The following is a 14779-nucleotide window of genomic DNA, read 5'->3' as shown; positions in this document are numbered from 1 at the left end:
TACGTCTCACGAGACGTTACAGACAGTGGCGCGCTGTTTCACGACGCCTTCAGCCGAGTATAGGACTTCAGACTGACGTGGATATTTCCCCCACCAAACTTACTTTCACGAGTTCTAGCGCACCTGGACTCAGCAAAAGGGAAGTACTTACTAGTGGCACCGAGCTGGAAACAATACTTTTGGGGAGTGGACTTACGAAAAGGGCGATACTACCTCCTTATACAATACCTCACCTACATACGACACTAGTAGGTATGGAGACCAACCGTCCACGTCCAAGGACCCAGGACATGTCCCTTTAAGTATGGATAATTTTGGATGGAGTGAAATAACATCAAATTGAATGGTGGAAGAAAGGGCACTCCTTACTTCCAGATGGCGGCTTTCGACTCTAAACAAACCAGTTCGGAACACAAGGAAGACAATGACATGGATAACACGAACCTAGTGGATCATAATAGCCCTCAACCAATGAAATTGGCCAGATACCTAGGCTACTTGCACAACACGGGGGGTTTGTCGTACAACACCATCCTGGTGCATAAGTAGCCATAGCCATATTTTGCAAACCGATAATCATTGTAGATATCAGCATCAACGTGGTAGTACAACACAATATGTTAAAGGCAATTTAAGTACATAAAACCAAACCCGTCAAACCACCGGCTTGGGATCGAGGACGAGTAGTACCTAGATCATCTTAGGGAAACAACACCGGTGGAGTACAACCTATACTAAACGTCTCACAGGGCAGTTACTCGGCTGCTTCTCGCATCGGGACGAAGGGTTCATGACCTCACAACTCAGTAATAGTAGACAATGGATTAGTGGATAAAGGTGACCACATAATTGTATGGCCAATGTTTGGCGCAAAGACAGATACCGCCAAGCATCGTCAATCGGAATGGAAGCTAAGCGCTTCCACGTGTCATAGCAGACCCAGTATTCTGGTTACGGAAACCAGCCACCAGGACACTTATAGGGAATTGGATAAGGTCAGTACTGTTGGAAGCAGGGGTACAAGAACCACCAGGCAGTGTCCGCTCAGTAGTGGCTTCCCTAAACTGTAAATATACCCAATAGAAGATAATATCTTAAAGAGGTAACTAGCGTAGTGAGTCGACATTTCACTACAACTACCAGAGAACGATGGACACGCCACCATCAGAAGGGGAAAAGAACCAATTGAATCGTCGAGTTTCAAAAACCATTCTGGCCGGTTTTTTACGAAAATGACCTGTGAATGCCATCTTATTCATAAACTTAAAATCTATCTATTTATCCGGGTGAGAGTTTCAAATTGCATTCAATCTCGTCAGGAAATCATTTTAAATATTTGGGTCACTTACAAAAACCACTCCGTATGCGAACTGAGTTTCAAAAACCATTCAGAGTGATATCGGCCAATTAGGAGTCTCGATTCATACAAAATGCAATATGGCCGCAGTACTAAATCTACAGTCGGTGAGGTAAATCGCTCTAGTTTGCTGTTGATTCTTTGTCGTTTTAAATCATATATAATGGATGATTATTTGACAAGTGTAACAAATTCTCTTCCTGGAACCTCAAGGAAGCGTTCAAGGAACCCAGATGCATGGAAACGCAGCATGCAACGCAAAGAAAGGTAAACACAATTTGACACTTCAATCCGAATTTTCGCGGCATTTTTGATTAATAATCCATAGGCGTCCCTGACTTTTAAAGTGTAGATAAGTAAGTACTTTAATTTTTCGTGTAATTTTCTGATCTACTTCTTTTGATCTGATTTAGCCTAGCATAATATATGAAAAAACTCCCAAGCGTTTTTGCCAACAAATCATCGATTTAATTCTTTTAAATAAATAATTCTATTTTTAAAATTTAAACTTTTTTTGTGTCTTCTCAATGGTATATAAAGTATAATGTAATAAGACTTATAAGTAATAATACTGATAGTTTACATCAATAAAACAAAAGAAAAAAATAATGTACTTGTACATATTTATTTATAAATAAAAAGGTAAAACTAAGTTTGAACCACAAAACAAGTGAGAAGACATTTTTTTATTTGTAATTGTACAGTACCGAGAACTACTGATAAAGGAATGCACTGAATTCCATATCGTATTGTAAAATTATATATTTTTTCACAGACTGGACATTCTTTGTTTGTTCCGTCACGTTGATAAAAGTTAGAATATTCATAATGTTTTAATGTGATGTTGATACAATACGAAAGTTAAAACAACCAAACGAATCATGGAACTTAAAATGGGTCATAAAATCAATGTTTTAATATTTTTACGACCCTGAACAATAGTACGACAGCAATAAGCTAATAATGACTTGTGAGTTATGATGTTATGAGTAATATCATAACACAAATTATAACCGAGGCGCCACACAAATATTAGTCTCACGTAATACAGATTAATAATTTTATTATAGTGATTGATTTGTCTACAGCAGACGAAATATGACCAAAAAAAATTAGAATAAGTCGTAAATTTGGTTACAAACTATCTTCCAAAATATCTTGTTATATTTAATCTGTATTCATGGAATAGGTACCTATATTACAATAGTTAGGTTTGTACTTCCTATATCTACAGATTTTTATGTTTCTTAATTGATTTAGCATTTAATATTGTGTTTTTTGAAAATCGTAATATTGTATCATTAGTTTTTTTAATTGGTTATTAATTAAAAACAAAAATATATTTTATTGTTAAGTTACTTATATTAAAGTATACCGAAAATTGTTAATTATATTTTTGATTGTATAAGAATATTTTTTGCTTAATCTAGATATAATTAAATTAAATTTCAAATATTATTGTTGTTTAATTTCATAAAATGCTTAAAAGCAGTCAAAATGAATTTGTATTCTTTAAAATCACATGACGCGCCACTGGAATTTTAACACTCTGATATTTTAGCAAAGTGAGTGACAAAAACCACTCTGTTCTTAAAGGTGAGATGCAAAATCCACTCTATTCGACAATGAGTTTCAAAAACCATTCTGGACAGTATTTAAACGAATATATTTTGTGTTACAAGTTATCTGCATACAAATTAAAAAGTTATATCACATTAAGTAACACATTTGAAGACATTTACAAAAAAAAGAATACATTTAATGCTTCACATGTATGCACAACAGTTTTTCGTGATTTACTCGAAACTTGAAAAACCTGCCAGAGTGGTTTTTGAAACTCGATGATTCAATTAACTTCTCTATTCAAACCTATACATTGAACGTCACGATGGTCTATACCTCGTCAATGAATCATTATCAAGGACTTCAAAGTCAAATTCGAATAATGAAAGGAGTTTTACCTACCAATAAAACTCTTATTATTCATGTTGAATTTGAAGTCCAGGTAACTCCTACCTGGTTCCTTGGGCCATATCATAATGAAGACAAAGGAGTCCCAAACTCGCTACATAAAAAAGGGACGCGCGGGTATGACCAGTAAATAAAAAGGGAGGAATGACCAACGACAAGAAAAAGGAAATTAAATTAGTATAATAACACCTCACGCGAAGAAGGAAGAGCAAACACTATTTCAAGGACTTCAAAGTCAACATGAATAATAAGAGTTTTATTGGTAGGTAAAACTTCTTTCATTATAATATTATTATTGGTATTAATTTGATTAACATGGTCATAATATAGTTACATAAAATTCAAACATAGATGTCCGATACACACCGATACAGAAAACTGAAAAAAAAGTAAAGTAGAATACCTAGGTATTTGATGGTTAGAATTATGGTCAACCTATGGCCGATTTGTTCGACTGGATCCAGCTGGTAATGAGTAACGCTCAGAAATATTACGAATTATTAATATGAATAGAAGATTACAAAGAGATTGGAGTCCAATCTCTTTGAAGATTATGATTTTTCTACAAATTTAATTTATAGACGTCGGGAATACTAAACTTCATACTCTGGCAGTTTTAAAAAAAAATAATATTTTTTTATAATAAATTAATTAAAGGCTTATTTTATTAGTCTATGGTCAAATACCTGTTTTGATGGACGTGTTGGTGATATTCAAAATGTGTTGTGAAAAAATACGTCTCGGTCTCAGCTGTCAAGTGTAATATTGGACGTGTTGTCGTTTTATTTACTAATTATAATGGTGTACATATTGAATTAGTGTTTGACAATAAGTAATTAAGATGGCAGACTCAAACTGGAAAACCAGGATAGGAGTTGAAATAAATTACAGCTCCGGCCAAAGTTCCGACGAAGACGACATGTAAGCGATTATGTTATGTTAGTTGTAATAATTTCATTTCTTTTTAGGTTTATTTATATTGTGATTTAATAATCTACAAAGCACTAACATACCAAATCAAACCGGCATGGCAATATAATATTATCTCCGTGGTGTCAACTTTGTAAGATAATTGAATTGATTGTTTATATGCCGCCTAATAATTTCTGACTTATGAATGAATGGGGATTGTATAACTTCTATATTATTGAAATATATTAATAATTGCGTAATTATATTGATCGTTTCTTCGTGTTTATTGTGCACCTACGTACTGGCAATGTAGCTAATGGTTTATTATCTTAATTTCAAGCATAATATACTTAGCTAATTAAATTAGGTAGGTACCTATGTAGTTACTATGGAATACGTATTACTTCTCATTGACACAAAATGCACGCGCCTACTGTTTACGAAATATATTATTGATTATTTTCCTGTTAACGTTTACACAATATAATAATAATATTATATAGCTACAGTAGGTACTTATGTACCTACTTGACGTAATCTTTAATTATCTTGTGGCTTGTCTTAGTTTTGTATTAATTGTTGGACGAAAATTGCAGATGTTATTGAACTTTTTATTATTTTAATTCCTCTGTTAACGATAAAATGTGTAATTAAATAATAACATCATTATTATGTTTACCCATAGTATTGACCTTGAACTTATTTAACGTACCTATAAAAAGCCGGTTACGATGTCCTTGGTCTCTACACCTACACCGTTGTCAATGTTGTCATTATCATTGTCAAAAGTTTAATGGTCTCTGATTTTTTTAAATGCAAATAATATGTGCCTACCACTAGCTACACATTACGTACATATTTTGAATTTATGTTGTAGCTTTGTACAAATCAATGCGATATGTAATAACACGTAGGATATTGTTCAACATGTAAATAAAATTCACAACGCATATTATTTTGTACTGTCAAAACATTTGAACGGGAGGAAATGCTCAGGTCGGTCCAACCAGCTGTTGGACCCATCGGCCCGTCCGACCTGGTTGCTACTAAGGCCAACTATCTTGCATTCAAAAAATTTGCGGCGTCTTACTACGGGCGTGAAGATCTCTTCACATAAATTTTGCTGCCTGTATGATTAGCTTCGTTCTTTGTTATATTAAAATAGTAGCTTCTTTTTCTTTAAAGTAAATTCCATGTGCTTTTTCTCTCCCTGGCACTTTGCATTAGAGTAAACTCAGTAAACTCAGTCAGAGCTCACTTTGAGCGTAGCAACCTAAGTCTTGGGCATCTTCTCCCAGGACACTCCCAGGCCAATTTTTAGATGCTTCACATCACCAATTGATGGGTCCCGTGATACTCTCGATTAAGACCGAGGGTGGTACGGGGCGGGTTTTGGTGGAGGGAATTTAACTTCAATGTCAAAACATTTTCACAAGGCATCATTTCTATTTGTAAAATTTTAGGGCATACCAGGGTTCCGCGAGTCGGGTCCATGTCACTTGACTCCACAAAAAAGTGATAAATGTGATATGTCGTATTCAGGCGTTAATAATTATCCCGGAAAGTTAAAGTTTTCTGGCGTGATATTTTTAACATGGCGCCCATGACCTCGTTAACCGCGAGCGGTCAAATGTCATTCAATAACACAGTTAACACGTCTTACACGATTCTAAATGCATCTCATTAGAACCTTAAATTTGACTTTTTTTATCCAATTGTAGATTCTAATGGGATGCATTTAGAATCAAGAATCAAGTAAGACGTGTTAACTGTGCTAACAATTATTGTAGATAACCGCCGTCCGTGTCATATTTGTTTGTATTCGTGTTATTTTGGAGCAATAAAAATAACGGAAACGTGTTACGGCGTTAACTATTTAGAATAGGCCTTTTTCGTGAGATTCGCAAAACCTGACCTATTTTTAAATAGTTTTGAATAGTAGCATTTTGAAAGTTTAGGTTGATTTCCCGCCGTAGGTATACCTATCATTGAAGTAGCCAGACTTTGGGATGAGAATTCTCGTAGCACCATTGAATAAATGAATTAAAATTCAGGAATCCAGTAGGGAGTCAGTGATGAACGTCGCCGCCTACTACGCACTGTTCTTTTGTATGTCGAAAATTCGTGGGTCGGGATGTGTAGTCAGGTAAGTCACAAAACAGCAAACATGAGATATGAATGCCAATATACTAAAAAAAAAATCGTTCGTTGTGTGTAGTCAGGGAAGTCGTACGTCTCACCATTGGCGAGATGCATTTTCAGTCAAAACGGGGTGTGTACACAGTTAAGTCACATGAGTAGTCAGATAAGTCAACATTTTGTGTGACTTACCTTACTACTCATAGTTGGCTTAAATTCAAACGTCATACCTACTCAGTGTTGATTTTGGTGAATCTAGCGTATTTTTTAAGATATTTTGAGAAATTTTGAAAAAAATAACAGATCGTGAGTAAAATAGTCATATTATAAATATGACTTATAAAAAGAAGTAAGTATGTGTATTATTTGTAAATTATACAAAATTTACCAAATTTATCGAAATTGATTTATTTAAAACTAAAAACACGTATACAATATCTTAACAAATAATCTTGCTTCTAGGTTCAACCACATACTCCAATAACTTGTATGTTGAGGATTCAGATGACAGCATAAAAGATCCTGATTTTAATATTCAAGAATTATTACAGTCTAATTTACCATCTGATGATAGTGACATTGAAGAACCAGACCCTTCGTTCTCAAATAATGCTTCCACGATTACACATCACAACGATGTTACAACCTGTAACCCTCATTCTCGATTCAGAAGAAATAATCACAAAAAAATTAAAGGATGATACAAAAGACTTCAGAAATGATAAAGAAGTTGTACGAAATACTGACAAAGTTTACACAACAAGTATAATAGAAGTTGTTATGAATACGAAAAAAAATCGTATGAGACAAAGCGAACTTGACTGTTGAACTGTTACGGAAACAAATTTGTAAAGGTTGTACGATAAAAACATTGGGTGAAAGTCACAATTTTTTTGAACATGTTTTGAAAAAAAAACGTGAGACTACTTACTTACTTCCGGTATACTTATTCAAGAAGATGCTAGAGGAAAAAATATCTCGAAGGGAATCAGTGTCAGAAAATACTTACCGCCACATTTGACAATAACTGAGATGTATTCTCAATATTTGAAGAGTATTAGCTCTAATCCCATCAATATTCGTTTATACACATATTCCATAGCATGAACTTAACATTCAAACGGCCAAATAAGGATACTTGCCTAAAATGCTCTAAACTTAATATACAAATTAAGAATTCCACCGACGATGAGGAAAGAAATAAAAATCGTGAGGAATTGAAAGAGCATCATGATGAAGCTGGCTTTGCATATTCAGCTAAGAGTTGTGATAAAGAGTACAGCTTGCAAGATCTCTCTTGCCAAATTGTAACATTTGACATGCAGCAATGTCTGCCCACATCAGTTGTTGAAAGTTCCCTGGCCTTTTACAAACGACAGCTATGGATGTTAAATTTGACTGTGCATGATTGTGATAATAACCGGGGATATTGCTATATATGGCATGAGGCTCTTGATAATAGAGAAGCTAACGAGCTCACGATATCGCTTCATGTCTGTCCAAATACTTAACCGAGGGGATACATGATAGCAGTTAAACATTCTGAGACTTTTAACAAAATTGATCACAAATTTTTAGTCTCTGGCCACACACATAAGACCATCGCATAATTGAGAAGAAGAAAAAGACATTTGGTGGAATGATCGAACATCCTCATGATTGGGCCAAATTAATGTGCGAGGCTGCAAAAAAAAAATCTTTTTAAAATCACTGAAATGACTCGTGCAGATTTTTTTAACTACTCGGATCGATTAAAAGGACCATTGCAACTCAGAAAAATAAACACATATGGGAATACGTTTGTTTGGAGACATGTTAAGTGGCTTCAATTCAACGAACATTAACCGGGAATAGTGAAATTTCAAAGAACTCTCGACGAGACGACTGTATTTTAACAAATTTCATATATAAGACGAGACAAGACGAAAGATTTGATAGACTTACTTCCATACATTTCACCGTATTATAGAGAATTTTATGAGTCACTTGAGACAGTCTGGAATTTTAACCTGATACCATTGAAGAAATCATACTAAAGTTTAATGATAACGATGAAACTTTTTTTGATGTGTGTTTATCTCACTTATCTGGTCAACCCGACACGCCGGGCCCCCAGGCTAGAGATCTGTCAGCCCTCCCCAACCATGACCTACACCACTCTGGAATTCGGGTGGAAACCGAGAATTTTTTGACAATTCCATTAAGGATTGTGTTTCTAATAAAACCTGTTTCGAATTTCAATTTCAATGTTTAAAATCATTCTGATAATTTTCATTTTTGGGGGGTGCCAGGGCCCCTTGCTCCCCCCCCCTGGGTGCGCCACTGCTACCTATATTTGAACAGATTTTTGCAATATGTACAAGCAAGTATCTGAGTTTTTCCAACGTTAGGTAGGTACCTATGTATTTTTAATAAACTCATGGCATCTCAAGTGTTTCTGTGTAGAATTTAGTAATTCCGTGGCGTTAATTCGACTCATCGCTTTTCTCATTTGTGTATATATTATGTATGTATAATGGTTCATTTTACACAGGACTTTAAAAAAAAGGTGCTGGAACTCACTTCTTGGCAAACTTCTTACCTACTAAAGAAAATGATATTTGAATACATATAAATCCTTTTCTATGCCACGAAGCGCATAAAAAAATAAACAAACCAACATATAAGTACAAATAAACAATTATAATATAAAAATATACCAATCAATAACTACAATGACGTTCATATACATTTACTATGCGCAAAAAAAATCTAGAACTATAATTTGATAACGGAAGAATTTTATTGACAAGTATTTTCGCGATTTGATTCGTGCTTGGGTATCAATCGTGCAATGGTCGATTGAATGTTTGTGATAGTTTGTTGACACTTGATAGCTAACCTCAAAATGGACATTCAGTTTAATAATTTAATTCAGAATTACAAAACCTAACCTAACCTAACCTAACCTAATAATAATATTATTATATTATGTCCAATTATAACTAATAAAACCATCCGTATTTAATTTACTTTTTCTTCTTCTGTCATGTTAATTATCAGAATTGCTTAAGAAATTTTACGATTATTATCATACTTGTCGTAAAATTTAACGAGGTTGCTGGCGACATGTTGCCAGTGTGGACCTAGCATAATATACAGTAGAATATAGTATGTTATTGTAGTTAATATAACAACACACTTTTTACTATTTGTACTTACAAATAAACAACTTAAGTTGTAAAAAAATAAAATTGTAAAAAAATCATATATTTGAATAAAAGTATATAGTGATTTCCATGCCCCCCACATCCTGAAGCAGGCCCCCAATCCATGATCTTTGGCGGGGCCCCTACCTATCACTAAGATTAAAGGCAATGTGACACTCTGTAGTAGCGTTTTTTCAAATAGTGTTCAAGGTTAAATTAAGGGTATTCAGTGTATCAACAAACATTAAGAGCGTACATAAGTGAAACGGCAAATAATTTTCAACACTATGTGTGATTTAATTTCGGCCGCGTTGCCATTCGGAGAGCGATAGCGACTTGTGAGCACGTCAATTTGTTTAGTGATGACGTCGGAGGAATATATTCTTAAATCGTGTAAAGATGGAAAAAACGTTCGGCATGTACGTGAAAAAGAAAACATGACAATGAATATACTATTATTATTAGTAATATAACAATAAACATAACATTGAATGGACGCATGTTGGATTTTTATGACAAATGCCTTAACCAAAAAATGCAATTATACAACCACATATTTTAAGCGATTTTTTTACGATTAGAGCAAATTTGTGATTTGAGTTTATCTCACTGATTTGGTCAATTTCCCAGGCTAGAGCCCTGTCAGTTCCCCCTTTGTGGGGACCATGGCGATTTCCAAAGTTCAGTCCAATTTTCGTCTGGCAAATCGTCTTGCTTCCTTTTCTTAGTGTTAGAGTTTATGGCTGAATGTCTGAAAGTGTCAAAGGTGGTTAGACGAATTTTATGAACAAAAGCCCAGAAACTGTTTTGGTCTTCAACGAAGCACTTATTGGGGTAATAATTAGATTCATTTGCGAAAATTCGCGTTCACATTCACTTGAAGAAATGGTAATATAATTCAATGCATATATCAAACGCGATAGTTTTCAGATAACCTACCTTTGTCTTTTCATATGAGGTGATTCAGGAAAATTAACTTGTACCTACTATCGAAGCGCGAACATTATTTCGTCTAATTGCCTTTGAAACGTTAAAACTACCACGAAAAAAGGTGCCGGAACGCCGTTCTACCGCGTTATGCCGTGTCCACATTGGTAACAAGTTGCTGGCAACCTCATTAAATTTCACGATGGTTATCATAATCTATATGACCATAAATTATTTTAATTGAAATTTAATGAGATTGCCCTCAACTTATTGCCAATGTGGACACCGCCTTACATTATAAAAAAGCCCTGATTTTACATATTTAACTCATTTTTAGATTTTTACGACCTGCCCTTTTCTCGATCACAATAAAATTTTACATCTCTCTAAAATCCTACAAAATTTATTATTATCTCCAGCGTCGATTTTATATGACGCGAATGACGCAACTTATACGTCAGAAAAATTATAACCAGTATTAATACAGTTGAAATTATAAGAAAATCTAAAAAAATCCATAAGTAGGCACTTAACACAAATTGAGTATAAACTCATTTTTAGATTTTTATGACCTGCCCTTTTCTCGATCACAATAAAATTTCACATCTATCTAAAATCCTACAAAATTTATTATTATCTCCAGCGTCGATTTTTTTCGGCGCGAGAAAATTTATAACCAATATTAATACAGTTGAAATTATAATCAAATCTAAAAAAATGCATAAGTAGGCATTCAACACAAATTGAGTATAAAATATTAATTACACAAAGAATCTAAATTCAAGAAAACTATCTGTCAAATACTAAATATGTATAAATACTGCTGCATGTGTGTATTGTGATTTGTAAAAAAAGAGCCTACTTACGCGAATAAATATAATTAAATACAATCAAAACATGTGTGTGTAATGTATACATAATAAAAAAAGAATATACCGTGTGAATGCATGGATTTATTTGGAAAATTAAAATTTAATAGGTACCTAGTTCATTTTCTTGTCGTAAGGGGCCTCAAAATGCGTCGAGCCCTATGTTACTAAACTCGCCTAATAAGAGAAAACATACATTAGCTTTGTTTAAAAAATATATCTGTTTGCGAATTTTTACCGAATATTCCGCTTGGTGGAAAAACTGGTTTTATCATTACGGAGTGATCACACCTGACACCACTGGTCACATTATAGCAATCATTGACAACATTATATAAATTCAAAATTATTTGTTAACATTCTTTGTTAAGTACAAGAAATTTGATTGTTGAATTGGACCATAATAATATTATAAAGTGAAGTAGTTCTATTAGTTTAGTGGCGAAGAGTGGAGGTGGGCTGTTAAGATCCGACATAAATAGTTCACACTAAACTTTGTCAGTCAAACGTATTTGTTTTCATTGAACTAAGACTACAATGTTTCTTGTAGATAGTGTTTATTAGTTTTTAAAATTGAATAAATTAAACCCTATCTAATACAAGCCATAGTAGATAATAGTCAAAAAATATTCTTCTATCAATAATATATCTAAAAATTTTCCATAAACCATACATGATTTTAGATATTTTTATAGATAAAAGAATATTTTTATCGATTATGGTTTGAAGTAGGTAGGGCTTCATGAATTGAAAAAACTAACCAACACCATCTGTATGTACCTATTCTTAATTCAACGAAAACAAATAAGTATGCCTGAAAAAGTGTGCCCTATTTTTATCTGATCGCCCATAGCATACTTAAGGGGGAGAGGCATAGAAATTCATTATCAAATTAAAGCTTTAAACATATTTTAATCGATAGATACCTATCTAAATACAATGGGAAAAATAAAATATATTTTTTTATTTCAAAGAGAAAGCGACAAATTTGAAAAAACGGCTAAAAATAAGGGCTTTACTAAAATAAATATTTATTGTTCCAAGTAATTTCTTGAAACAAAATTATCGATTTAATGTTGTTTAATAAGTTTTCTTGGAACTAGTGAATCTCTTTTGTCAATTAATTATAGTTTTAATGTTTTTTTTTCAATCTAAAATCAATCGATTTTTACGAAAAATAAAAATGTTCAATTTTCAATAATTGCATCAAGCGAAAACGTGGGCCTGTTCAATATATTTTTCTTACTTTTTAGATATATTTAACGTAATATTTTAATTTATATTTATTATGTTATTTACTAATTTCAAATTAAATACAGTCGTCAAGGACGTGCTGCCTCTAGCGGCAACAACGTGCGATACCGAAATAACTGTCATCTGTATTAGATTCTAGTTCGCATGAATAATAGGTACGAGTACCTACCTCGTATGTAGATACGTGCCGTTAGTAGGCATGCACATGGTAATATATTTTATTACGAATGGTCTGAAACCATTTGAGAAATTTATGTTAGCATTTACATTAAGCCGTCTTCTCATTTGTTTACTTGTATATTGATAAAATAAAGCAAACATTCATCAGTCAATTTTAATACACTGCTAGCAATGTTACCACCTCTAATTTTTCTATTGTGTGTGTGCGTATCATCAACGCATTTGAGCAGTGGCGTAAATAGTGTTGGTGTCACCCGTCAGCCGGTGTGGTAAATTTACACCCCCCCCCCCCACAAACAAACACATAAAATTTTTCATTAAAACTTATATTGTTAAGGTAGGTACCTATTTATTAATTTCAGCGATTTTATATAATAATAAACTAACAACGATAATTTTTGAAGTACCTACTTAATTTAAAAAAATAGGAAATAAAGAGAAAAAAAGTAAAACGCCCGATCTGGTCACACAAAAGCCAATTTGTTGCATTTAGAAAATTTGCGGCGTCATAAACTGTCAACGTGAAGATGTTTTTACTTCGTTAGATAATTCATAATTATCAGCTTTGTATGAGCTACCAAAATTTTTAATTTTGCTTATGTGTTCCTTTCTTTCATGGCCACTCTTGACTAGTCATATAAATTCGGTTAAAGCACACTTGAATGCATGGCAACCTCAGTTTGGGTAACTGCTCCTGAGACATTCTCAGTTATAATGTTCGACCTTACGTAGTAGGTAGGTACAAGTTAGTTTTCCTGAATCATCTTATATGAAAAGACATACATATCATGAAAAACTTTGATATATATGCATTGAATTCTATTAACATTTCTTCAAGTGAACGTGAACGCGAATTTTCGCAAATGAATCTAATTATTACACCAATAAGCAGTGGCGCACCCAGGATTTAATATTGGGGGGGGGGGGGGCAAGGAGGAGAATGTAAATTAGTCCCATAGGCTCTTTTTCTTCTTCACAGCCTAATTTATCGTTTATCGGTCTTTTGCACTCGGTGTACCTACACCATGGTCCCCACATCCTGAAACGGGCCCCCAGGCTAGGATATTTGGCGGGCCCCCTACCTACCGCTAAGATTAAAGGCAGTGTGAAACACTACATTAACATTTTTCAAATTGTGTTTTAGTTCAAATTAAGGGTACATATACAGTGAATTATTGGCGATTTTTAATACATCTACTTTAATAACGGAGCTGTCGAGTATCGGCACGTAATAATCAAAAAATATATTGCACAATTATATAAGTAATTGAAAATGTTCATGGCCATGAAGTGTAATAGCGACTTTTTTTACTATTAAAGCTACTTTATGATGTGTGTTTATCTCACTTATCTGGTCAACCCGACACGCCGGGCCCCCCACAACCCGGGCCCCCAGACTAGAGCCCTGTCAGCCCTCCCCAGCCATGACCAACACCACTCCTGAATTCAGTTGGACACCGAGAATTTTTTGACAGTTCATTAGGGATTGGGTTTCTAAAATTTTGTTTGTTTTTTTTTCGAAATTTTTGTGTTAGAAATTAAAATCTAAGAAATTTTTCTAAAAAGGGTGCTGGAGAATTATTACAAATCATATTTTTGCAGTGTTTTTATTTTTATAAGCCCAAAGGTATAGTTTATTGGGTTTCAATTTCAATGTTTAAAATCATTGTGATAATTTTTATGTTTGGGAGGTGCCAGGGCCCCTCGATCCAGGGCATATCGACTTGGACACTAAAGACGTACCTAGTGCGTAACGATTAGGTGGCCAATCGATATAATTAGCGTACTATTTAAATGTGGTAATTAAAAAGCAATTATCTAGTCAGCAGTCAATGTGTTAAGTAATTAACATATCTACTTAATATATATTCATCGAAAATAAAATTGACACAATGTTTGTAAGTAGCTACATAAAAAAAAATATTACTAATAAAATATCTGCAAACTAAATAATGTCAAAATTAATTAGTAAAATTAATTTG

At 33.7% G+C, this 14779-nt stretch overlaps 1 protein-coding gene across 2 annotated transcripts in view; it reads left to right on the top strand.

Annotated features, from left to right (window-relative positions):
• The first annotated feature begins 3997 nt into the window (after positions 1–3997).
• The window catches only part of Mekk1 (mitogen-activated protein kinase kinase kinase 4), a 100633-nt gene continuing 89851 nt past the window's right edge, over positions 3998–14779 (top strand). For both annotated transcript variants that reach the window (XM_085945401.1, XM_085945400.1), the window contains exon 1: positions 3998–4249. In XM_085945401.1, the coding sequence (XP_085801527.1) occupies positions 4170–4249 (80 nt within the window). In that variant the 5' untranslated portion in view covers positions 3998–4169. The remainder of the gene's footprint in view (positions 4250–14779) is intronic.

The sequence above is a fragment of the Rhyacophila brunnea genome, unplaced genomic scaffold (assembly GCF_057557595.1).
Source record: "Rhyacophila brunnea isolate RB1 unplaced genomic scaffold, BYU_Rbru_1.0 scaffold_18, whole genome shotgun sequence".
NCBI lineage: Eukaryota > Metazoa > Arthropoda > Insecta > Trichoptera > Rhyacophilidae > Rhyacophila > Rhyacophila brunnea.
This window is presented reverse-complemented; position numbering and strand designations above follow the sequence as displayed.